At 56.1% G+C, this 25,566-nt stretch overlaps 1 protein-coding gene across 1 annotated transcript in view; it reads right to left on the reverse strand.

Annotated features, from left to right (window-relative positions):
* Positions 1-24,893, reverse strand: part of DNAH10 (dynein axonemal heavy chain 10) — a 94,800-nt gene extending 69,907 nt beyond the window's left edge. The window contains exons 1-21 of the mRNA XM_037051915.1: positions 24,657-24,893; positions 22,590-22,673; positions 21,795-21,895; positions 20,589-20,697; positions 18,521-18,636; positions 18,081-18,294; positions 17,419-17,576; positions 16,548-16,778; positions 14,534-14,724; positions 13,536-13,734; positions 12,486-12,680; positions 10,254-10,424; positions 8,222-8,398; positions 7,321-7,446; positions 6,420-6,583; positions 5,844-5,995; positions 3,883-4,047; positions 3,140-3,347; positions 2,071-2,227; positions 358-834; positions 87-245 (exon numbers count right to left, since the gene is read on the reverse strand). Of these exons, the coding sequence (XP_036907810.1) occupies positions 87-245; positions 358-834; positions 2,071-2,227; positions 3,140-3,347; positions 3,883-4,047; positions 5,844-5,995; positions 6,420-6,583; positions 7,321-7,446; positions 8,222-8,398; positions 10,254-10,424; positions 12,486-12,680; positions 13,536-13,734; positions 14,534-14,724; positions 16,548-16,778; positions 17,419-17,576; positions 18,081-18,294; positions 18,521-18,636; positions 20,589-20,697; positions 21,795-21,895; positions 22,590-22,673; positions 24,657-24,876 (3,774 nt within the window). The 5' untranslated portion in view covers positions 24,877-24,893. The remainder of the gene's footprint in view (positions 1-86; positions 246-357; positions 835-2,070; positions 2,228-3,139; positions 3,348-3,882; positions 4,048-5,843; positions 5,996-6,419; positions 6,584-7,320; positions 7,447-8,221; positions 8,399-10,253; positions 10,425-12,485; positions 12,681-13,535; positions 13,735-14,533; positions 14,725-16,547; positions 16,779-17,418; positions 17,577-18,080; positions 18,295-18,520; positions 18,637-20,588; positions 20,698-21,794; positions 21,896-22,589; positions 22,674-24,656) is intronic.
* Positions 24,894-25,566: the final 673 nt, after the last annotated feature.

Raw genomic sequence — 25,566 nt, forward strand, 5'->3', positions numbered from 1 at the left:
AAGTCTTAAACAGATCTGCGGCGGCGTGTTCGAGGAGCATCTCCAGACAGAGCCTGCGCACCCGAGGAAAGCAGGCGCCGACTCACGTGGAGGCCGTATACCGCCATGGTGCGGTACCGCTCCTGGACATCCCTGTATCTGAGCTCCATGAACAAGGATTTACTTCTGATCTCTGCAATCGTCGCCAGGACAAACTTGAGGTCTTCAAGGGTATTGGGGCTCTTCTTCAAGTTTCTACCCAGGTTCTATAGAAGAAAGTTTGAAGGACACAAAATAAACACGGGGGTGGGGAGAGGCACCAACCCGGGACCGCGCCCTCACGAAAAGCAGCTGTAACTAAGCCCCACGACCCGCTACCTGCATCTCCTCGTGCAGACTGTACAGCTCCTCCCTGGCTGACTCGCTGAGCAGCTTCCCCAGCGAGACCACCCAGGACCTGGCGCTCTCCTGCACCGTGCTGGCCAGCGGCCCGAGCTGGAGCCTGATGCAGTGCTCGTCCTTCGTCAGGGGGTGGCGCGCAACCTCACAGGAGATCTTGGAGTAGAACTGCAGCTTCTCGTCGAACGCCGTGCAAGGGGGCTTCCTGGCAGCAAACCTCTCCATCAGGATGGCTTTGTCCAGCTTCCAGAGGGGGCGGTACTTCTTCCACTTCTGCAGGTACTTCATGAGACTGAGCAGAATCCTGTGGACGTTTTGGGGGATCATGACGGCTTGTTCGACTATCTGAGGGTTCTGGGACACGTCACTGTAGAAGCTTAGTACAACAACTTCCTCCTCCTCCCCCTTCTGAGGAGGGCACTCTATGCAGCTGCCGTGCATCCATCGAACAAAATTCTGGCAAAGTAAGAACCGGGGGAAGACAGTACTTTAGTATCCATGGTGCTTCCTACATACACGTAAGTATTCAGTAATAATTCTTCCTGGTAATGAAAATCACCTGATGACTAACAAGTTGTGCTCAGCTGCAAAAAGGACCATCACTCCCTGTTCCCCCCATCACTTCCCTGCCCCGGGCTGGCCTGCGACGAGACCACCGGGAGGGCCAGAAGTGGTTTCTGCGAGTTCTGAGCCAAGGACTCGGGGAACCGCACAGCTTCCACTCTCAACAGATAAATGAACACGTGTATAAACAAGAAGAGGTCGACTGTGGGAAGTGCTGGGAAGCAGGCGGCGTGGTGTGTGCCGGAGGAGACGAGGAGCCAGTGAGCAGAGGTCTGGGGCAGAAGGCTCCACCGAGCAACCAGCCCGGGGGGGCGAGCGGTACCTGCCGCAGGCACACGAGGCTGGAGCACAGGGGAGCAGACAGACACGGGGACGGAGACCAGGGAGGCAGGCAGGCACTGGCCCGTGACCAGACGAGAGGCTCAGATTATGTTCTAACTGCGATGTGAAGTCGCTGGGGCCCCCATACAAGAGATGGCAGGAGAAGGCTTGCGTTTGGACAAGACCGCCCGGACCGCCTGCTGCGGTGGAGGACGGGTCACCCTGCGTTTGTCCAGGTAAAGCGGCAGCACTCGGGGCAGACCAGCCACATGGGAACCGGGGGAGGAAGCCAGTAGGAGATGGGTTTGGACAGCGAGATGTGCCTGCCAATGGGCTGGATGTGGGCGGATGAGAAAGTGAGGAGCCAAAGAGGGCGCCCCGGCTCTCGGCCCTAGCCATCCGGCTGAGGTGGTGCCGTTTGCTGAGACAGGGAAAACCGAGGTGGGACCAGGCTGCAAGGCCTGTTTCTTGGACGTGCCACGTCTAAGAACCAAGCGGAGACATCAAGTAGGTAACGGGCCAGGGAAGTGTGGTGAGGTCTGGGCAGTTGGCTCCATGGGGCCGTGGGTACTAAAGCCACAGGGCTGATCACGACTGTGCAGGGGAGGGAAAGGAGAGAAGAGGGGGCGCCAGGATCAAGCCTTGGGACAGTCCAAAGGCAGAGCGCTGCAGAGGCCGGGGAGCCAGGGAGAGGGGACAGCTATCTGGGCAGACCACAGAGTGGACCCGGTCACGACCCGCGTGGGAGGCTCGTCGGCCGCAGGCGGGCCCAGCCCTGGGGCAGCAGCACAGCCGCCCCCGCCTCACCTTGGTGACCTCCACGCAGTTCCGGACGCAGTGGACACACATCTTGTTGATCTCGTTCAAACTGGGGTGCAGGATGATCTCTGGGGCGGTCAGGATGGTTTCCGCTTGGAACAAAGGGACGTCCCCCAGGATCACAGAGTTAAAGGACTGCAAGTTCCTGGGCAGGGTTAGTGAAGAAGACGCAGCCTCACTAGAGCAGAACACACCCAGCAACTGAGGAGAGCGCCCAGAGTCACCAGATTCCACGTACAAAGCCTGGTACATGGAGTGTGCCGTTCCAGGGCGCTCGTGGACAGGTCAGGGCGAGCTGTATGATAGGTCCTCTTTCTGGGGCCTAAATCTTACAAATAGCTGATTTCAGTTTTGGGGAAATAACTCACTACCAGTTGGGCAATACTTCAATAATAATGGTGACCCCCAAAGCTGTCTGCCTCTGGCCCAGGAAAAACGGCCGCACACAGGCTCGCGCCCAGAAGCCCTGCCCCTTTTAGCCCCTCCTGTCTCCAGGCCTCGGCTCGAATGTGGCCTCCGCACACCACCCGTCCCAGCCGCACTCCCTTCGCGCCCCAGGACATTCCCCCACTTTCTTTCACAGACGTCACTGTGGCTGTCGCCTACATCGGGCCTCTTCCCGCTGTGAGGCTGGCCCGGGCCACAGGCGTCCATCCCAATGGACATGATGCTCTCCTAGCCAGGGCTGTCCTCGAGGCCACCAGGACACGGGAAAGGGTCCCCTGACTTTCACGGCAGCCTCTCTCCATGCAGGAAAGAGAGTCACCCAGGGTTTTCGTGACCACCGAGAGACGACAATTCTCTGCTGCCCAGGGGACACAGACACTTGCGTGTCTTTCTGGTGGCTGAGGGGGCGGAGGGAGAGCTTCTTTTCTGAGGGTCTCACAGGAGCCAAATGGAAAGTCACCCCTCTGTGCTGTGAGCAGCCCCCACCGGAAGCAGGGTTCCTCCCCACCTGGCCCCTACTCTGCTCCTGCAGCACCCCGCAACAACCGCCCGTGTAAACCGCCCCAATCTGCGCCCACGGCCCTCAGAACAAGCAACGAGGGGGACTCACTTCAGGATGAGCCGGGTCAAGACCTCGTACAGCCTCTTCTCCCAGTGCTCGTAGTAGGAGGCCAGCTTGGGGGCCTTGCCCGTGTTGCTCTGCACAACCAGGCCCTCCACTTTGGTCAGCAAAGGCCCGATGGCGAGGTACCACCTGACCATGTAGTCCACGTCTTTGGCCCTCTCTCGGTCGATGTGTTCGAAGAACTCCTTCACACCTGTAGAGGAGGTCACCTGTCACCATTCTTCACAAGGAGGGACATTCCTCAAAAAGCAACCCAAACATCAGCTGTGTATCTTGGAAGCACAAAAGCAACTTCTAAGCTCTACCCAAAGCAGACAATGAGGCAACACTAGAAGCTAAGACCCAAGACGGAGCCCGGGCAGGAAGGAAGGGCAGCGAGGAGCTCCCCCCCACACCCCCGTGCTGGGGCCCGTGCACCATGCCCCGCAGGCAGCAGGCACATCCCTGGGCACGTCCTCATTCTCTGAACTGCGGGCTGACTGCACCCGAATTCCAGGTCCATAAGTCTAAGGCCACTCAAAACACCTGGTCTGGACAAGCGAGTGTGAGCCCATGAGAATCACCGATGACCCTCACAGGTCAGTGAGTGAGACCACTTGGAGTAGTTCCACTCTGTTCGGGGAATGAGTGTGTGTGTGTGTGTGCACACGCACGTGTAGCTCCACAGTCACCACCAAGAGGTTGTTTCTTCTCCTTCCATAATCAAAGAACCAAGGGGTCAGGCCTACCTGGGAGCTCCTCCCCAATCTTCGGAACTGGATATTTGAAGAGGTTCATGGACTCTATCAGTGTGAGCCTGGAAGAGATGTCCTCCGTGTTCTTCTGAACCTGATGCACGAGGGACTCGAACTTCCCAATGGCCTGTCGGCACCGAGCTATGTAGTCAGCGATGCCTTTGGGGAAGAGAGAAGCAGGAGAAGAAAGGTATTTGGCTTCTGGGCCTTTCTCTCTGAGGCCCCCTCTGCCATCTGTAAGGGTAACAACATGCAGCACCCCTCTCGAAGGAAGGAGGACCCTGCTTGTCCTGCCCCCCTCGGCCATCGAGGTGGCAGAGAGCCACAGGCACCCCTGGGGAAGAAGGACCACTGTGCTCAGAATCAACCAAAGGACCTATTTCTTCTGTTCAAACTTTAGCGTGATCACACATGAAGCACTGTGGGGACAAGGAGAAGGTCCAACCCTCTTGTCTCCTTGTTGCCACAGCAGCTGGAACGCTGTACTCTATCCCACTTAGAAAAGTAAACAGCAAGCCACAAGCAGTGCACCGGGGGTTAGCACGCACGACGGGCCAGCGATGGCCGGAGCTCGTGGCGGTGTTACGCCATTCGTTCGGTCCCTTCCACTGAGAACCGGGCACTAAGCTCACACCCATCTGCAGCTGAGGACACCAAGCCCCCAAGAGGGTCAGTGCTGTGGGTAGAGCTGGACTTTCGGCCAGGGGTTTGGGTCTGAAGCCCACAGGCCAAACACACATTCTGCATACCGAAGAGAAGGGAAGAGGAAGAGAGAGAGAGAGGAGGGAAACTGGGATGGAGAGAAGGGGGAGAGGAGGAAGGGGAATAGGATGAGGCAGCGCCTTGTTTCAAAGGAGAAGGGGTGTGGCCTCCAGAAGCGGGAGTGAAGCCGGCCCCTCCTCACCTCTCCTGCTAAGTGAGCCCTACGCGCGCGCCGTCTGCTGAACTGGCGCAGGGCTGAAAGGTGGAGAAAGGGCGAGCCAGTTGTGACCTCGGGGCCACGGAATCACAGCCATTCTTTTTCCTTTTACCTGGACCTGGAGCCAAAGCAGCTGGCGACCCACAAATGCCAGTGGGCAGGGACACATGTAACAACAACATGCCCCAAGACAAGTTTGCTCTCTCTAGTCAAAGGACCAGGAAAGGGACACCCTTGCAAGACGGGACACTTTAAACACTTGTGGGCCTACTCCAGCCAAACACTACAGACAGAACAGTGACCTCACCCTCAGTCACACCGCTGAGGGCCCACGGGGAGCCCAGACTGCCCCGCCATGACGCCGGCAGGAGGCGCCCCGTCCCAGTCCCCTGGCGCCTGCCGTGGAGGCAGTGGAGCAGGCCTTGGAGGTTGGCGGGCTTGCACCCCCACAGTCTGGTAACGAGCACTTAACGAAACATCCGGGGAACTGTGCTGAGTGACAGAGGCAACCCCCCAGACGGCATATAACAGTCTCGAAATGACAAAATACAAAAGTGGAGAACAGACTGGAGGTTCCCGGGGGCTGAGGCAAGGGCGGGCTGGCAGGGGGGTGAGCGCAACTTGGAGAGAGAGGAGGCATTCTGTGCTTCGACCGCGTCGAGGCCAACGCCTGGACTGTGGCCTGTGACAGGTCAGAGCGGGGCGGCCAGGCAAAGGGTGCACGGGTCCCCCTGTATTCCTTCTTACAACTGCGTGTGAACCCATAATCATTTCAAAATTAAAATCTTCATTTTAGAAAAATAAATAAAGGCCATTTGATTTCTGGAGAAGCAAGCTCGGGGTTGGCAGTGTCAAAACGGCACACATCTCACCCTCACGTCCCCCTGAAGCCTTGAGGTCAGGTCCACAAAGTGACTGGACTGATAATGCTCCCCACAGAACCATTCACCCCATGCACACACACACACCGAAATCACAGCGCAACCAACACCGTCTCCAGGTCCAGAAGGCGGGAACAGACAAGGTGCGTCATTACCTAGCGAGTTCCAGTTTAAGCGCTTGTATCCCGACCTGAAGACCCGCACCAGCTCCTGAGAGTGCTCGTCGAGGAGGACGGCCTCGGCCTCGCTCAGCGTGCCCACCAGCACGTGGTAGTGGTCCAGCATGCGCTGTAACCCCTCCGTGTACCTGCGCACCCCAGGGAAGACAGTGACACAAGGCAAGGATGAGGGGGCTCGAAAGCAGCTTGACGTAACCCACCGTAGAGCCGGCCCACAGAGGGCCTGGGGCCGGCCTGAGCCTTGGGTCAAGAGACCCGTGGAAATGCAAGGTGATGCCGCTCGTCCCACTGACTTTCCTTCTTGGTTACATCTCATTAAAAATGTTATCTACGTTAACACGGAATGGTTCACTATCGCTATTTTTAGATAGGTGAATAAATACATTATTTTAAACGTTTCCTAGTTTTAATTTACAGTGGTAAATACTGGTGGTTATAAAACGCACGTAAGTGAAAACTTTGCAGAAGGGGGCAGTTCTCGGCAATGTTTCGGAGTGAGGGCATCCCGAGACCGGAAAGTTTACTGCTGATTCACGAGAAGCAGCTTTTTACCTAAGAAATTTGTCCTCCTGGAGGGCGACATTCCTTGCCAATTCGGGGACAGGAAATCCCAGCTGTTCCAAGTACTTTGTTTCATTAATGATCTCCCTGAGAGCAGTGGGAAAATTGATCGCAAAAGCCGCACCCTTGTCGGAGCTCGTGGCCTCCTCGGAGACCTGTGGAAGGGCGGGGCAGTCCCAGGAGCAATCAGTTCACCTCCCAAGTCACACGTGGGTTGGAGAGAGGTCAGCTGTAGGTCCCCCAGCCTGACAGATGCGGAGGCTGGCTGGGACCAGCAAGAACATACATGGGTGACGTTTTTAAAGAATTCCACTTGGCCACCCGCCTTCGATGGCCGGGCAACTGCATACAAAAGTCACAGTTCTAGCTCCCCACAGTTCTGGGAAAGCTGATGACCTGTGACAAGACAGGCTGGCGGGGAGGAGCAATGGCCCCTTTTGAAAGGGCCAGGGCAGTCAGCTCCTCACAGGCCCGCCTGGCCCTATCGCGCCCCTTTTGGTCCCTCCTTCGGAATTTCAGGGACCAAAGACCGAAAACCAGCAGGCCCAGACTGGTCCTAGAGTTGCCTCACTGGGCACCTGCTGCGTGCCAGGCCCAGAACAAAAGACGAGGAAGAGTCATGTGAAATGGCGTCTCCTGCAGGTAAGAAATGGTCGGCAGCCAGCTCTTCCCTGTGGTTCAACTAACACCCCGTGCGTTTATGTTACCAAACCCGACTCAGGCTCAGGGGGAGCCGCCTGCCCAAGGAGTCAGGAGACCCGCCCGATTCTTCAGGCCCGTCTTCAATTTTGGAAACACCCATCCACTGTGCGAGTGTCAGGAAAAGGCCACACCCCCACAGGGGCGAGGCTGTGTTGTTGGGACTTGGTGCCGGGAAGGACTCGGGACGCACCTTCGTGAGCAGACTCTTCTTCATGAGCGCCGGCAACAGCTGCTCCGTCGCGTCCCTCCACTGCTCGTACTTTCTGTCTTCGTAGCTCTTCATCGTCCTGCCCACCTCCAAATACTTCTGCTTTACCTACCAAAGGGTTCAAACAAGCATCATTTGGTCCTTGAAGATAGTATCTGTCTCTCTCAAAAAAAAAATTATCTAGCGCGTTCTGCGAAAGGAGGTAGACAGAATTCCACAACTTTTGGAGGGTCTGCTCGAGATGGTGTGGCTGCAGCCCTGGGCCGACGGGCAGAGACCAGCGACCCCGGCCTGCAGGCTGCATCTGCCGCAGCCCCTGCATTGAGCACAGCTGTCCCGTAACAGGACATCGCAGAGGACAATGCTTCGTGGCACGTGAAAACTACTTGAAATTCAAGTTCCAGCGACCATCAACAAAGTCTCATGGTAATAAGCCACGCCTGTCTGTCTTCACGTCATCTGCGGACGCCGTCCGCTACCAGCGCAAGGCCAAGGAGCTGCAACTGAGTGTGTATGACCCACAAACCCCTAAAATATTTACTCTCTGGACTTTTAAAGAAAAGGGTTGTCAACACCTGTGATACAAAAACCCACAGGCAGGGAGGGACAAGCGGTATTATCAGAAAGATGGTGGTCACCCTCTAGAGGCTGAAGTTCAAGTCCAGGGAGAAGCCCACTGGCCTACACCTGGAAGATGTCACAGGTATTGAGATGCCAAAGGAAAAGGATGAAAAGGGCATTTTAAGTCTGAGCCCTGAATCAGGGACCACAGAGGGGACCCCCGAAGTCTCAGGCAGGGATCTGAGCGTGAGCTGCTTCTCACATGGGCATCTCACTGGCTCCTGGGACACACAGTAGAGGCAGTCCCAGCCACGGAGCGCACCTCCCTTCCCCGGTCACTGTCCAGGATCTCTGCCACCTCCTGGAACCTGAGGATGGTGTGTTTCATCCGGAAGAACAGAGACCGTTCCCAGTAGATTGCGCCGGCGACAGGAGGGTGGTTCTTGTACAGCGGCGGGCTGTCCAGGTTCTCCGTGAAGATTTTGTTGACAGTGTCGATCTGGAAAGCAATCCGACGCGCACTGTGAACGAGGAGCATCGCCGTTCAGCCAAGAGGCACTCGGCTCGGAGGAATGAGCACTGGAGTGTCAAGAGTCAGTCAAGAAGAGTGTTCTGACTACTTCTGAATTCATAGTTCTCTTGTATTTTCCCCATAACTCTTTCTATTATTTAATACGTCGAACTTTCCAAATTGCCTTATCATTATAGACTACACACATTCACCTGACCTATCAGAAGTTCTGAAACCTGCTCTAGACAGGAATTGTGTCAGTGTGCACGCTGCTGAGGCTTTATCATTCTTATATAGTTTGAAATTGTGGTAAAACAGACCTAAAACTGACCACTTCAGCCACTCTCACTGCACAGGTCGGCGGCATCGCGCGCACTCACGGAGTCAGGCACCCGTCACCCCAGCGGCCTCCCGAACGCTCCCACTGTCCCCACCCGGAAACCCTGTGCCTGCGAAACATTCGCCCCGTCCCCGCCCCTGCCCTGCCCTGCCCACTGCCGACTCAGCATATAAGGGAAATCACACACAAGTTGTTTTTGTGGCTGGCTTATTTAACAGGATGTCCTCCAGGGCCATCCATGCTGCAGCAAATGTCAGAATCTCTTCCCCATTTCAGGCTGAGCAACAGTTCCTTCTTTTATGGACATATCACATTTTGCTAAGCTGCTCACCCATCAAAGGACACTTGCCCCCGCCCCCCGGGCTGCTGGGAACAAGCTGTGTGAACACAGGTATGCAAAAATTTCTCGAGGTCCTGGTTTCAGTTCTTCTGGGCATGTGCCCAGAAGTGGGATCGTGGGACCACACAGCCTGGACCTGCACTTTAAAAGCATTTCCCCACTCTCTTCTGGGTATTAGGAGTGGGGGGGAATGACAGCCCCCCAAAGGCCCTGGTCCGCAGAACTGTAAATACGCTGCATCACAGGACAAAGGGAACGGAGGCTGCCAGACCCGGGACCCCAGACCCCGAAGTAGGGAGCTGCCCCTGCACTGACCGGGTGAGTGCTGCACTCACAAGGGCCCTCCAAGCAGGAGGAGGGGCAGGGTGGTCGGGGTGGGACTGGCCACTGCTGGTTTTGAAGGTGGGAGGAGACTGTGAACCTCCAGAAACCCGGAGTCACCAGGGAATGAATTCCCCCAGGAGGCTCCTGCTGGTTGATACTTTGATTTAAACCCAGTGAAACGGTGGCTGACTTCCGCGCTTTGGAAATGAATGTCAAGTAGCGTATGGGTGCAGTTTTCGGTCCCTCAGTCTGTGGGGATCCGTAGCAGCAGCAGTGAAAAACTAACGCGGCGGACGATCCCTAGACCCCTCTACTGGACCCTGCCTCGTGTCAATGTAGCCATTTCCTGGGTCTCATTTCATTTTCCAAATATAACAGGAAGCACCTTCCCATCCGACTCCCCCACTAGACACTGACTTCTCTAAAGGCAGAATCTGAGCTTCACTCTCCTGCCCCTCTGTGCCCGACACTGCACGTGGGACATACAAGCACCAGAGGCACTTCCTGAGTGAACACGTACACACACGCGTGCCCTCTGCGTGTGGTGAGCTGCAATCACTGCCGTCATTACGGTGCCCACCGCAACACCTCACGCGCCCAGGGCCCGTCGCGATCACAACGCGAGGTGTACCCTGTCACACCTGATACACTGTCACTGAGTCTCTCCACTGAAGGGACGGACCCACTTTGCTTTGGTTCCTGCGTTACGGGACGGACCTGGGAAAACGCCACCATTTCTCTGAATTTGGATGGAGACGACAGATATCAGAACAATTCGACTGTTCACATTTTGCCAAGCACATCTTTGCTGTGACAGCAGCTAAAGATTTCTCGTTTACCTCTTTGCAATACTGGGCAAGAATATCATTAAACTTCATCATCATTTGCCGATTAATGGCCTCCCGCGAACGAATATGCTTAAACTTTAAGAGCATGTCAAATGCTGCCTCAGCCGATCGAAGCGTCTTGAAAGATTCATCAATAAAATTTTTTGCTTCTTTCTCAATAACCTGCCGAAACAAAAAAAAAGTCAAGAAAACAGTCCAATGTCATTACCCTGCAAAAGCAAAATGGTAAAAAAAAAAAAAAAAAAAAAGCAAAAAGCCAACTAGTGCCCCAGGGGTCCCGGGGACTGTAGTGGGGGCGGTGTCCAGCCCAGGGCAGCAGACGGGCTGCTTCCTCCCCACTCACCCTCAGCCAGTTCAAATGGCGGAAAAGGAAGGTTTCAAAGTGCAAACTTATGGAGACAGAGACGCGGGAGAGGGCACGACAGCAGAGGGGGCACTTCAGGAGTTTTTGGAAGGGGAGGGGCTAACTTTACAGAAGGCAGAGGGTCACCCCTCATGCTGGTGACAGGAGTCCTCTGCTCCCCAGGAAACTTCTGGGGGGCTGAGCTCTGGAGGCGCCAGGAAGAGGAGGGGTAGACAGGGTGCCTTCCCCACCCCACACAGCCAGGCCCTGGTGCACCCTCCGCACCCCCACCCCACTCTAAATGGGGAAAGGCTACCGCTAGAAAAACGAAATCAGAATGACATCAGACTTCCGGCAGCACTGGGAGAGAGACGGCAGTGATGGACGCCTTTGACTTTGGGAGGAAAAGTTACTCTCAACCTGGACTTCTATGCTTGTTGTTGCGGAGCCCACAAACACAAGACTCAGAAAGTGTGTGACTTCCTGCTAGCTCTCAGGGAGTCCCTGAGCAATGTGCTCTACAGAACAGAGAAGCAGACAAGGACAGAGGGGAGTGAAGTCTAGAACTCAGGACCCAGCACAGGTGAGAGAAGAGAGAAAGCGTGGGGCACCTGCCCTGAAAGCAGACGAGTCGGGGGTGGGGCAGAGCAGCGGCGGGCTCCGGGAGAGGACCCCCCACAAAGCGACAGCATCGCTGTTCTCCGGCAAAGGGGACCCACCACTGACAGGTGTGGGGCTGAGACGTCAGAGCAACTGGGAAAATACATAACGCAAAGGCCGATGAGCAGGGAATACAAAAGAAAGGCAACGGCTGGCGGCGGGAGAATGAAGGCTGGGACGGGAAAGGCGGCGCGGCGGGGTGGCTTCCTTCGCACGGGCACAGAGAGTCAGCTCCAACCGAGAACTTAACCGAAGTCATCACCAAACTGTTAGCTGACAGCAAGGCCAAGGGGCAGGAGGACCGGGACAGTCACGTCTGAGAAGGAAACAGCTGCACTGGCAGGCCCCCTCCTGGGGGAAGCACAGGCGGTGGAAACCACCAGCGAAGGTGGGGATGGAGGGGCCCAGCTCAGGGCCGCTCGTTCCCACCAGGAGCCCTTTAGGGCTTCAGCAGCTTCCGGGGAAGTTCAGTTTAAGAATGAATGTCGGTTACAATGAAGTAGAAGCTGAGAATAGTTGAATACAGTTAAAGAGAAAACGTTTATATAACCAAGTAGGACAGTCTGGGCCTGTCCACGTAAAGCGATACTCTGGGATTAAAAAATTAAAAAACAATTACTCAAGACACAACATGGGGCGGTGCTTCCCCACAGGGAGAGAGGGAGCGGCCCGTCCACCTGGTGCAGTGAGGTCCCACTCTCACCTCCAGCCGCCCCCACCCCCGCAGCCACGCCCACACAGCATGCTAGAACCTCCTGTGGCACCCCCTGCCCAGCTCGACCCACCTGTGCTGAGGCCAGGAGAACCTCACTAAGCCTAATTCCTACCATGCTGCTCCCTTGGTCAACAGCCTTCAGGCTCCTGCTGCTACGGACGGCAGTCCCACTCTCGGCCAGCCCTCCCGTGTCCTCCCTGGTCACTCCACCCGCCCGCCTCGGCAGAAACGCTGCTGTGTCTAGTGTGACTTCAACTCGCTCATCTCAGCGAGAAGGAGTGGGAACAGAGAAGACCGGGAGTGAATGTTCACTTTTGTCCTATGCTCTTCTGTATTGTTTCCATGTTTTGTTTTGTTTTTTTACAAAAAAAGAGCAGGTATTAATCTCTGTGGTTTAAAAGAAAAAACAAGAACCTAGGCGTAACTAAATACCCCGACCAATTTAATAAGGAAAACCACGGCGTCCACGTCCAAGATCAGGTCAACGGAGCAGCTGGGTACTTGCCAGAACTTCCACCTTGAAGTCATCCATCACGTATTTCCAGTACTGGGAGGACTTGATGCTGAAGGGGTCAAAAGTCAGGTTTTCCATGGGGGTGACCAGGCTGTCCACCCTGCACAGGACATCGTCGATGCGCTTGGGATCCCCCGTCACTGCCTTGAGCTCTGGCCCAAATATGTTATAAAATTCCTCCATCACCTGTCCGATCAAACAAAACACAGGGGTCAGTCACTTTTCGGTTCTGCCTCGAACACTCTCACTGCAAATGGGTCTCAGTCTGAGATCTGTCTGAGGGCAGGGACGCGTCACACCAGTGACCTGCTCCCAGGCTGAGCCCTGCGGTGCCATGCGGCACTGTGCCCACTGTGCGCAGGACGAGACCCGGACGCCCTGACCACTCCTCCAGCCTGCCCGTTCGGGCCTCCCTACCTGCCCAACCCTCTCCCCACACTCCTCTCCCCCTGCCGCCCTGCAGCCCCTGGGCCCTCTCTCAGGTCCACGTTCCTCTCGGCCCCGGGCCCTTCACACCTGCAGGTCAAAGTGCCTCGCCAACACTGCTCGTCACTAAGGAGCGCCTTCTCACGTCTGACCCTTCAGAAGCAATCACAGAGACCCGCCCCCGCACACGGGACTCGCCCCCGCCATCGCACGGACCCGGGTTAACACCTGCAGGGACACAAGGACCTCGGCACCTGCACTGACCAGTTCTGGGACCCTGTTCCTACTCGAGGTCCTCAGCATTTCCGCCAGAACTGCTGCTCTCGGGCATGATCGGCTGGGTGTGTGGCCGAGAAGCTGGCCAAGGCTTTAATCTAGGCCAGGAGCGCCCCGGGAATTCTCGGGAAGACTGAATTCCCAAGTGCTGGTTTTCAGACAGAGTATGATCCGTACGTAGGTCTGTCTCTCCCTCCGCCCCTATGGCCTTGCAACAATGTGCCTCATCGGTTGTGATTTCCCAAATAAATGGGCATAAATGTTTTTTTGAAAACAGCCCCTGCTCTCCATCCGACCCCCTGCACATGTGCTGAAGCAGACGCACCCTGGCCTCCCCACCTGCAGAACGTTGGCGAGGTCCTGGCAGATGCCGGCCATGTAATCCGTCCGCTCAAACAGCCGCTTCCGGTCAAACTCCCACCGGGCCTCTCTCCCTGAAGCCTCAATCTTGGCCCTGGTCTCAAAATAGGCCTTCTTCCACAGGACAAGGGTCTTCTTGGCCTCCGTGACCTTGTGCTGTGCGCTCGCTCGGTTTTCCCTGTGATCAGAGAGACCGGGTGAGGGGGGCCAGACACGCGGCAGCCCTGCGCCAAGGTCCCCCAGGAGCAGGGCTCCAAGGGGCGAAGTCGACCTGAGGAGCGACCTGAGGAGCAGAGCCCCAGTTCACGGCCTCTTTGCGAAAAGTCCCCGGGCGAGGGCTGCTCTGGCACGAGTATCGCAGATGCGACAGCAGTTCCAAGCTGCAGCCCAGGCCGACCTTGCCACCAGCTGCCCACCCAAGCAGAGGCTCGCCTGGGGAGCTTTCTGACCGAGCCGGGCAGGTGGCCTTGGGCCCCAGGCTCATACCGGCAGTAGGGTTGCCACCCCGGAGCAACACGATGAGACCGAGAGTTTGGTGCCCGAGTCACCTACACAGATTATTTTTACGGCCTGGCCCTGGCCTGCAGCCCAGGCGTCAGGCCGGGACAAACAGGACTGCGGGCCGTTCTGCCCCGGCCGAGACAGAGCGCCACTGCCAACCGGGGGCCCCTGGCCCCTGCCAGGGGGTGGGCTTTTTGTGAAGAAGGGTCTGGGTCGCCTCCACCACGGGCCCCTCAGAGGCTGCTCCACCTGAAGGGGTCTGGGCTCAGAACTGAGGACTTCCGGACCCCGCGCCTTGGTCTCTCTGAAGATCTGAGTAAAATAAAGTCACCACACACCCACACAGCAGGCAAAGCCTTGGCCACAGAAGGGACAGAGCACTGACAACTGCCACAGCGTGGGCCGAAAACACACACCGAGCAGGAGACACAGACAGAAAACAGCCTCGAGGGAACGGGAGCGCCGCCCCTCCTCACTTGAACAGGGTCCGCAGGTTGACCACGTGGCAGACCCGCTCGGCGATCTCCCAGGCGATGCGCTCCATGAGCGGGATCATCCTCTCGTCCTTGTTGTAGTGCCGGGAGATGGTCCACACCATCCGCAGCGCACTCATCATGGACGGGATGGTGTCCAGGACGACGGGGAAGCTGGACCCATGCGTGAGGTTCTGGGCGAGAGACACATGCGGGAGAGAAGGTAGAGCCAGCAGCCCCAGCCTCGGGGCCAAAGAGATCAGTGCGTCCAGAGAGCGGGGCTGCGCTCTTCCCAGCCCCCCCAAACACACCGAGTGTGGGAGAACGTGGTGAACAAGCAAGTTTAACACAGGCCTGCACGGACTGTCGGGGAGAGTTTCACAGTCAAAGGAGACAAAGCAACGTGCAGAGGTGCGATAAATGTGTACACGCACACCGCACCTGCACGTGTAAACCACAGTGCCAGCGAACGCATCGAGCTGCCACGCTGCAGGGACCACAGCGGGTTCTCTGAGCTGTGTGTCCCTGGTGAGAAGTGTGGCAACTCTGGTGGCACCCGGGACTCCCACAGCCGCGCTTATTCTAACTCGTGTCAGGGAAACATGTGCGGCTGGCACACGACACCCCCGACGGCGCAGACACCATCATCTATGACGAGGCCAGGCTGCACACTCGCACACACGTGCACACGCAGATACCATGAGTAAGTGCGAAGTCAATGTAAAGGAAGGTAGGGGAGGGCAAAACCGGGGAGGCGGCCCAGGAGGGACGGGAGCCCGGCCCTCCGAGCTCCACACATCACGCCTTCGGCAGAAGAGGAGATGCTGCCGTCACCACGTCGGCACCTCAGCAGCAGGCCCCACTCCGACCACAAGCCCTTGGGCTCTACCAGGGGTCACACCACATCCACTCCACCCCTTGTGTGTGTATTCATGTGTGTACCCGTGTGCACACACATGCACACATGAACATGCTTCTACACTGGTCCCACGCGCACAGTGGGGCTTGGGTCGGCTGCCTCCCTGATGCTTTTGGCATCAAGTGCTATGGATACATGCGCTCATTCGAAACTTCCAGCAACCGTGTAAGCTAAGTTTTCTCCTTGTCCCCACTTCCCGGAAGAGGAAGTGGCTGGGAGGTTGCACACACAGACCCGGGCATCGGGGCTGAGCCTGCCCCTGGCTCTGCACACACACACCACGCCCTCAGCACACAAACGGGGCTCTGACTGCCCTGGTTCTTGGGACAAGAATAATGATTCCGGGACTCGGCATGCCGTGCCTATGCGTAATAAATTCAGCAAAGAAAAGGACCCCCCGAAGTGAAGGGGCACCCGTGCAGTGTTGGTGGGAATGCAAAATGGTGCACAGAACCATTTACCAGAATCACCACAGGACCCACAGTTCCACCCCAGGGGCACAGCCCAAAGAACCAAACACAGGGGGTCAAACAGGCCACCCGTGTGCCTGTGTCACCAGGGCATATTCATGGTGGCTAGCAGGGAGCCATGGCCCAGAGCCGCCACCAGGTGGTGGGTAACAAAACAAGGCCCAGTCACACAACGAAACATCATGAGCCTTAGAAAGGAAGGCAACTCTGACCCAGGCTGCCCTGCAAAAGGCCTGGGAAACCAGACACAGAGTCCAATAAGCCAGACACTAACCAGACACAGAAGGGCACACAGTGCCTGACCTCGTCTCTGTGGGCCCCCACCACAGGCAAACCCGAGGGGCAGGAGCTAGAGGAGATGCCGCTGGGGGCTGGGCGGAGGGAGGAGCTGCTGTCTGAGGGGCACGGAGCTCGTGCTGGGGACGTGGAGAGGCTCTGGATGGTGGCGGTGCTGACAGGCACACGGCACTGGGTGTGCACTCAGTGCCACTGAACGGTGTACTTACGGGTGGTTAAAATAATGAATGTTGTGTGTCTCTACAACAATCTTTACAATGCTGACTTTTTTACAAGGACATTAACCCCATGTGAAACCTAATCTAAGAGGTGGCATTCCCCAGCATAGCACCTTGAAATGGCGCTCCACGGTGGAAAGGAACCGCACGTTGTCCGAGGCCTCCGTGTGCAACTTGAACAATTCCGTGAAGACCGGCTGCAGGTTGGCCACGATCATGGAGTCCGCCTCCCTGATCACGTCCAGGACTTTCCTGACCACAGGCAGCTTTGTCTGTTCGTGCAGCGCACTGAGAGTGGCGTTCCTCTCCCTCCAGAACTCAATTTCAGCCAGAGGACCATTACCCTGAGAGGCGACAGGAACACACAAATGACTACCATCATTAATGTGACACCTACGGCTGTTTCTCCAGCACCTGACCCTTTGCTCCCAAGTGGTCCATCGAGGGGCCGAGCTAGACGAAGACTCCGGGGACTGACCCTTGACCCAGGACAGTCGGACCAGAGTGAGTCCCAGAACTGGGGCTGGGAACGCCAGACAAAAACACCCCATCTTTCTCTGGACGAGGAAGGAAACCAGCCTGAGGAGGAAGCGTCCGCAGAGAGGACGGTGGAGCGGAGAGTCACAGGGAAGCACAGCCAGAGTCCCGACTGGACGATGCCGGAAACCAGCCTGCCCGCGGACTCTCCAGTTACGCGAGCCAGCAAACTCTTATCTAAGCTGGCTGAGCTGGGCCTCCTCCCTTGGGCGGCCCGAGCATCCCGACCAACCACGGTACCACCTTATCGATGCAGAAGTAACCTGGCAGCACACGACCATCAGAAAGCCCCAGAACAGCATCCGGGAGTGTCTACATCGCCCTTGCGAGGAGGTCACAAAGCAGCACGGAAAGAGGCGAGACCGCACAGGGTGCAGACTCCTGCTATTTCTCAGGGAGGCGGGCGCGAGCTGCACTGGGGATGCTCATAAGCGCTGCCCGAGTTACCTGGGGCGTCTTTTTCAGCTGGCCCTCCACAGCCGCAGATATCTGACTCAGCCAGCTTATCACACTCTGCTCCAAGACTTCCACGGTTTCCAGGTCAGCCGCCAGGGCAGACACCTCCCCCTCCACACTGATGCTGGGCATTTCTAACTTGATCTCACCTAGTAGAATAAAAGTGCTCCATCACCCACCAGTTTGGGAAAAAACCATTATAGGTGATAATGTTCAAGTTAATCTGCTGACTCTTCTCTCCACACGTCAGTGCGAAAAGGTGTGTTGCGTCCCCTGCCCCACCTGTCTGTATTCTAATCTCTTTGGTAGGAATGCAAATGAGAACTGTTTAGAGAGCTGGACCACTGTCCCAGTGTCAACCTCAATCAAAATGTTTGGTTATTGAAGATGTTCCTGAAGTTGCAACCTATAAAAAGAATTTCAGTTTAAAAACTGAACCAACCAAAACCTAACAGATACTTAAGAAAACCCCCATCATGAAACACAGTCCAAGATACATCAGAAACAATAACCTTAGGGGGAACTGCAGCAATGCAGAGAAAATCTAAACAAGAACGATCATAAGTTAAAGCAAAAAGGCTCCCAGACTCTTAAATTGCCTTCTGAACGTAAACCCATCACGCTCAGCCAAGAGGAGGAGGACGGAAGCTTACCTTCAAGTTGCTGCATTGTCCTCTGTATGCTATTTGCAAACTTCTGGATGTTCATTAAAAACTCATCCCGTATTAACTGAATGCTGTGGTACTCTACGGCTTCCCCTGGCACGCTCGGCAGGTCTACGTAATGCTCCGGCCGGTCGGAGATTTCTCCAGGTGTGAAGCCCGAAGCCTCCTTGTGCTGATTGAAGGACAACGCTGGCAAGAACACCTGAAACCCAAGTTTGTCACACGGATCGCCACACAGCGTCATGCTCACTGACTCATGCTCTCACGTTGCCCCTGGATGCAAGTGTCTGTCACCAGAGGCATGACTATAAGGACAACCCGAGACAGTGCCTGGAAGGTCAGCACGGCCAACGGCCTACCTGGGAAACACACGAATCAGACGCCTTGGCCACAAAAACACCCAGACCTCCTCCCCCGCCCGCCCTCACCTGGCATATAACGTCTTTCAGAAAATGAAGCACGTTTGCGTTGATGACCCCATACTCCAGAGTCTCGGGCATGGTCTCCATCGCCTCCTTCATGTCAATGGCTTCCAAGATCGCCTCTGGGAGGGAACAGGTCCGAGGGTGAGTGGAGTGGAGTGGCAGTCACCCCTCCCATGTGCCCTGGAACCTTCCGACCACAGATGCAGAATGCACGCTACTTTCTAGTCAGACAGATGCCCTGGCCTCCGAGAAACTCAAAAGGACACGGACGCTGGTAGCCCCGGGTTGGCACAAGCAATGCCCGAGAACCGCCCCAATGAGCCGGCCTGGTAGGGTGTCTACAGCCAGATGTGAACAGAAGCGACTGGGGCTCCTAGAGACTAGGCTGGGGCCCTGCTGTGCCCGTCCCTGCCTCCCGGTCGACGCCTCCCCAGTTCATTGGCAACGCGCCTTTTGAGTTGTGGGGTCTTCATAAAGACATTTTCAGTAACAGGCCACCCTTCCAACTAGGTCTGACTGGACACGAATTTACTGCACTGACCAAGAGTCAATCAGCCGGCAGGCATTCAAATGCCACTTGGACGTGGCACTTTCCTGGGTCTCCTCATCGAGGGGAAAAATGGAAACACAACTAATACACCAACCAAAGCTGTGCACTGTTCTTTGCTGAACATATTTCTTTGTATCAAATGCTTCTTTACTTCAATTTATTTTAAAGGGAAACTGTGTCAGAACCCAGTATGAAAAAGGAAGAGAGCCTGACCTCAGTGAGAGCGCCCTAAAGAGGCAAGTGAGGTGACGATGAGCAGGAGTAAAGCCGGGAGTGACGCCTGGGTGCCCTGCCCAAGGGAGCAGGTGCGCTGGGAGTCCCAAAGTCACGGGAACAGCCCTGTAAGTGGGGGGGTGGCAAGCTCTCGAGGCAGAGTGAGGCTGCTCAGTGCGGAGCCTCTGCTTGCCCCGGTTGCTCCCGCTCATTCCCACCTGCCGGGGGAGAACGGGTGACAGGAGCTCAGCGCTTGGCTGTGAGGTCCTCTCCAAAGCGCCACCAAAGTTCAGAACAAAGAAAAGAAACGTAAGGGTTGTCCTAAAATGTAGGGTGTGTCCTAAAATGTAGCTCGGAGGGGGGAGTGGGAAGTTGGCCTGAACGGATGCAGCAAGAGAAAGAGCCAGGGTCAGACTCTTCAGACGGGACAGCAGCAGCCCCGGGGGGCGCCCAGGACGGCTGAGCGCAGCGGGGACGCAGCAGGAACATCTCGCCCAGACTTGCCCTCCAGGGCGAACGGGCCTCTGAGGAGCCATGCAAAGAGCACCCACCAGAGCTCATTTTACAACTCGGGGTCATGTCATTTTGAATCTCCAACTGACAAATTATAAACAGAACTAGGAATAGATTAACACAGTCAGTTCTCATTATTCACAGCAGCTCCATTCTACGAAGCTCCAGGAACACTGAGTTGGTGACTACTGGGCCACTGTCCCCAGGAGAGGTGTGGGGCTGGGCTCCCGTGTGACTCCGGTCTCTGAACTCTCTGGGGCACAATCCAGGTGAAGCCCCCCAACTGCTGGGTGTGACTGGGTCACTGCCGTTGACCTCACGCCCCACAGCGCTCTCTCCCCCGCACCACCACCGGAGGGGCCTACCCAGCACTGCAGGCTTCCTCCCCGAGGCACACCCGGCCTCCCTGAGCTCAGGGACGCTGGACGGCCTTGAGCACTGTGCAACCATGGCCCCACACAGGTCACCGTAAGGGCACCTGTTCACAGGGAAGCTGCAATAAGACGACAGGGCGTCGCCTTGTTTCAGCCACGTCAGCGGGGAACGTGCGTGTGGAGTGGCTGCTGTCTCCCCCTCGGCATGCATCTGGAACGACTGCGAAAGCATTACAGGTCTTGATTTGGGCATTACCGAGAAATCTGAGTTAGCATGTAAATGTGTACCTACAAAATCCATGGAAAATGAGGACTCTTCTAATAAAAAGTCACACTCTCAAGAGTGTGCAGAGATTTACACTCACAAAAACACACAGGTGTGTGCAGGCCCCACAATCGTGGGCACACACCAGAAATATACCTTTCGTATTTCTCAGAAAAAACACCACATTCTGGTCCAGAAACTCCTCGGGAACAGGAGCGCACAGCACGTGGAGATACATCTTGTCCACAACTTGGGTGACAGTTCTCTGAAACAGAGGGAAGAAACCCGTCACCCCAAGATGATCCACCCCGCAAACAGCCTAACATCCCCCTGAGCTGTCCCCTCAGTGCCACGGTCCGCAGTCACTTGCCCACCACTCAGACACAGCTGTGACACGGCAGGCACTAGCAGCAACACGTGGGCTGAACCACACCCGGACACTTCTGCCAACTCCCACGCAGCCGCCCTTCCATCAGCCGACCCAGCCGGTTCTCCAGGCCACACACTGCAACCGCCCAGGCCTGGCCCAGCTTTGGGGACAGGCGGCATGCCTGGGGCAGGTCGGTGTGGCCTCATTCAGCACAGGTCAGGCTGAGTGTTTGCATCTCAGCTTTAATCCCACCCCCAGGTCCACACAGGAAAGGGCCAGCTCAGCGGGTCTGGGCCGCCCAGACCCTGCACCTGCTGAGGTTTGCAGTCGGGCCCTTGGACAGCTGCTGGGTGATGACCTGCTAGACTGTGGAATATCCTACCTGACTTGAGAGCCTTTCTATCCCTGGGGACTGGGGTCCTCCTGTCCAACAGTGGACGCTAACCAAGTGATTTCCGGTGTCACTGCTTTCTGTCTGCCCAGGGCCCGCACTAATACTTCAGCAGTGTGACCTTTGGGGTGCCGGACACTGAGGACTTGAGGTCATACACGCAGCACCTCATGCCTATGTGACTGACCCCAGTGAAAACCCTGAACGTCAGCGCTCAGGTGGGCTTCCCTGATGGGCAACACTTCATACAAGGGGTCCCACAGAGATGCTGGGAGAATGGCGGTGTCCATGTCCTCCCCCCCCGGGGGAGGCTCGCACTGTGGGCCACTGGGCTCTACCCGGTCTGCCTGTCCCCATGGACTCTGGTCCACGCTCTCACACCAAAACAACCTGCAGCCACGAGTCCAGAAGCCTGTCTGGGCTCTGGGGGCCACCATGGCACAGCGTTGGGCTGGAGGGCAGCCTCCGGGACCACCGCACAGAAGTCTGTCATCTCCACTCCCACATGGCAGGTCCTTTGTCCGAACTGTGTCAGTTACTCAGACGCATCAGAAGGCAGAAAAGTCCCATTACCCCCCAGAGGGGAAGAAAGCACGCGTACCTTGGCAGGCAAGTTTTCCAAATTCTCTTTGTCCACTTCTGCACCCGCTACGCTGATTAAAGATGGAAATATGGAATTGTCTTTCAACAGCAAATTCTTAACTGCAAAACATTATTCAACGCGCAAGAGACACCAGTCAGAAAGCTGGGTTCTCTTCCATCAGACCAGACGAGCACTTTGTACAACGCATTTCACTCAACGGGTGTGGCTCCAAAAAGCCGTCCTTGCATTTACAAATGGGTCTATCGTAGCCCGGACTCACATTATAACTAGGATTTGTGTTGCGGTTTTGTCCACTAGGTCCCCAATCAGAGATTTAGTGTTGTGTATGTGTGTGTGTAACTGTCCACCGAGTGACTTCTCAGAGTTTCACTGAAAAAGGAGACTTTTCATCACAACGAGAACTGAAGCTAACATGGTAGCATTTACTCCTTTTCCATTATGAAACTCGAAATTTGTGGAGGGGTGAAACAAAAATAAAAACGATCACGTATCTCCCAAGTCCACTGTTACTTGGGACAGACCCGGAAACCCTGGGGGGCACCAGCCCCGAGAGTTCTGGACGAGTCCGGGTATTACAGAGAAGAGAGCCCTTCCCCGGACACTTCCGCTGTCACTTGGAAAGGCTCTGTGGGCAGTTGGGGTGGCTTCGGAATCAAATCGATGCTCCCGGGCGCAGCCTTCGAGAGTGCGTCCCACCAAGCCCCGCCTCCCTCCCAGTGGGAAGCGGAAACGACCTGGGGCCCGGCCACGCCCCTCCGCACTGCCGCGGCCCGGCGCGACCTGCGACCACACCTGACGATTTATCAACGGCCCCGACTTGTTGAGACTCCGACTCTTCCTCGTTTTCCTCCTCAGACGCGGCAGGAGCGTCGCTATCTTCACAGCCACGTACATGGAAAGAAAGAAAAAAGCCATGACTGTCTCACTCTGAGAGCCCAGGGAGCCGAAGGACAGGGCGAGGCGGAAGAGCCCCGCTCGTTTGTCCGCTAGAGGCCCCTGAGCGGAAGTGACCCCGGTTTACCCGGAAGTTGGCTGGGGGTCAGTGGGCTGCCCTTCACCCTCCTTGCACTCGGCGTGTGAAGCAGGTTCTGCCCACCGTCCTGCGGCGGGAGGCATTTTCAAGGACACAGCCTAAGAGCTACCTGGGGCTGAGACCTTCCGGATGGTGACCGTGACTGAGCCCAGTGGAGGCCTCTCTATAAACTAAGATCATGGCTGGCTGAGACGGCCTAGTCGTGCTGGCGCCCAAAACAAGCCGCAGAGGGCAGCCCCCTTGCTTGTTAAACCTCTCACCTCTGCATCTGCCCTTCTCCATCTCTCCTGGCTCTCCACATCGGGACCAGTCTGTAAACCAACGCGGTCATACAGAAATACCCGAGGCTGCCTTAACTGACTCAGGGAAGAAGACTTGCACAAATTCTCCCGGAGACGAAGGACACAAGAATGATCACATAGGGACAGCCAGCCCAGAGGAAATATTAACGACCAAAACGCATTTAAAAAGACGCTCAGCTCCACTAAGGACTGAAATGCCAATTATCATAAGGAAGCACATCCACCATTCATCCATAGGAAAGAATATAAAGATTGACCACGTCCAGTGGGGGCGAGGCTCCTGGCACACAGGCAGGTACCTCTCGGCATTGGGCATGGGCTGGCAGGACCTACTCACACCGCAAGTGCACACACCCACTAAAGCAACAACCCCACCTTCATACACCTATCCCTCAAAGTGTACATATGCATGTGTATGTATACATATATGAATATGTATATTCATATTACACACACACATATAGGGTCAGGCAGAAAGAAGGCCTGCTTGAGTGTAGTTGGCAGGGTAATATGGGTGTAATAATTTATCATTTTTATTGATAATGATAATGATATTACCCACAATAATAATGATAGTGTTATTCAAAAATTAAAATTATTTTAATTTGAACAGTTCGCCTAAAATGTCGTATGGTGAACTTGAGTGCAATATTGTTATGTTACAGAATGACATGCTTATGACTTTGTAATAAAAGATTTTGTAATTTTAAAAAAGTGTATTATTTGTGCCAGACCCTGTATATAATGACCTTATTGATGAAAATTCCTAAAATTCCTTTAGGAATTTTCTGTCTGTTTGTTAGCATTGCATGTATATCATTATACAGAGAGACAGATACAGAGACAGCAGGACTGATTTGGAAAAGATCTGGCAGGAGACACACCAAACTGACAGCGGTTACCCACAGGATGCCTGCATTCACTGCCTGATTTCTGCCTGTGACCCGTCTGGAGGGAACCAACAGCTGGGCACATCCAACCAACGGAGCTACCCTGCCAGGGCAAATGGGCTGTGGTTTATGGTATTTCATGAAGGCATCCCTCTACAATTGCATGTCAAGAGCCTGGGGAGATAGAAAGGACTGCTCTTGCGACCCTCTGCAGCCCCTGCCCCTGTCAAGGAGAGGGAGCCTCGTTCCCAGGGCTGCTTCTCTCACACCTATGGCCTGCCGCTGGGCACTGGGTCCTGCTCTTGAATTTGCACGGCCTGTGGGACCTAAGTGCATGAGTTGTTCAAGCCTCTGGGCTGCAGCTTGCTCCCGTGTAAAATGGGGTAACATCATTTCCCCACTTCATACCATTAATGAGCTGATACCAACGCATGGAACTGCACCCGGGACAGGCTAAGTACTAAATAAGTGTTTGCTCTGACTGTTCACTCGAGGCTGCCTTTCCAAGCGGACTGTGGGAGTCGGGGCCGGCGACCATAACGGTCTGCAACCTGCACCAGAGGCCGAGGTCAGCCGGCACAGGTCGGTGGCCCCGGCAGGGAGAAAGCGGCAGCAGGGGCAGCCGCTGGCTCACCAATCTCCACCTCCACCTCCACCTCCTCGGGCACCATCTTGCGGTAGAAGAAGAGCGTGGCGGCGGCCTCCTCGTCGCTGGTCTGGTTAAGGAAGTGCAGTATGAGGTCCTCGGCATCACCGTCGTCGCGGGTCATGAGGTCCTCAAAGAGCTGAGGGTCTGTGAGGCCGAAAGCCGTGTATACGCGGTCGCGCATCCACAGCACCCGCAGGTCATCCATGGCGCCGAGAAGGCTCTCGCCCAGGGAGCCAGGCAGCAGTGGACGGGCGTCCTTGGCAACGGCCCCCCTAGCAACGGGCGCCCGGACAACGGCCGCTACCGGCCGCTATCGCGGGAACCCAGAACCGGCGCGTGCTGTCCCTGTCCCTAGACAGGCCCGCACCCTGCCCCTGCGCTCCCAGCCCTGCGCTCCCATAGGCGCGAACCCAGGCGCTGGAGGGAGGATGACAGCGAACCCTGGGGAAGGGCCAGGGCCTCCCAAGCCTGCTGTGTGGGGAGGGGACCTTCCGCCCCCCCCCCCCCGCCAAAACCCCGCCCGGGCATGGGTCCACCCTTCACTGAGCCCAGCTGCTAGGCAGCACGCCTGCTCCTTGGAAGCCGGGAGCTGCTCAGACTGCTGTGACCAAGGGCAGCCACCTGCGGACCTCGAGGTGCGCCAGGAGCATCGTCCTGTGTCAGCGTCCTGCCCGTGCTGCTATAAGGAAATCCCGGCGAGAGGTGGCCAGGCAAGATCACAGTATCCCTGAGGCGGCAGAGGCAAAGCTGAAGGACTGGTCCGAGTCCCCTGCTGCTATGGGTTAAAGGATGTCGTAAGGGCAGATTCCTTGGGAAGAGGTCCAAGAAGGGACTAGTTCCTTTACAGGGTTTTGGGTCAGGGAAGGAGCCAAGTGTTTTGGCTTCCTAGCCACAC

Source organism: Sturnira hondurensis, unplaced genomic scaffold, assembly GCF_014824575.4.
Source record: "Sturnira hondurensis isolate 20B ecotype Veracruz unplaced genomic scaffold, ASM1482457v3 Scaffold0007406, whole genome shotgun sequence".
NCBI lineage: Eukaryota > Metazoa > Chordata > Mammalia > Chiroptera > Phyllostomidae > Sturnira > Sturnira hondurensis.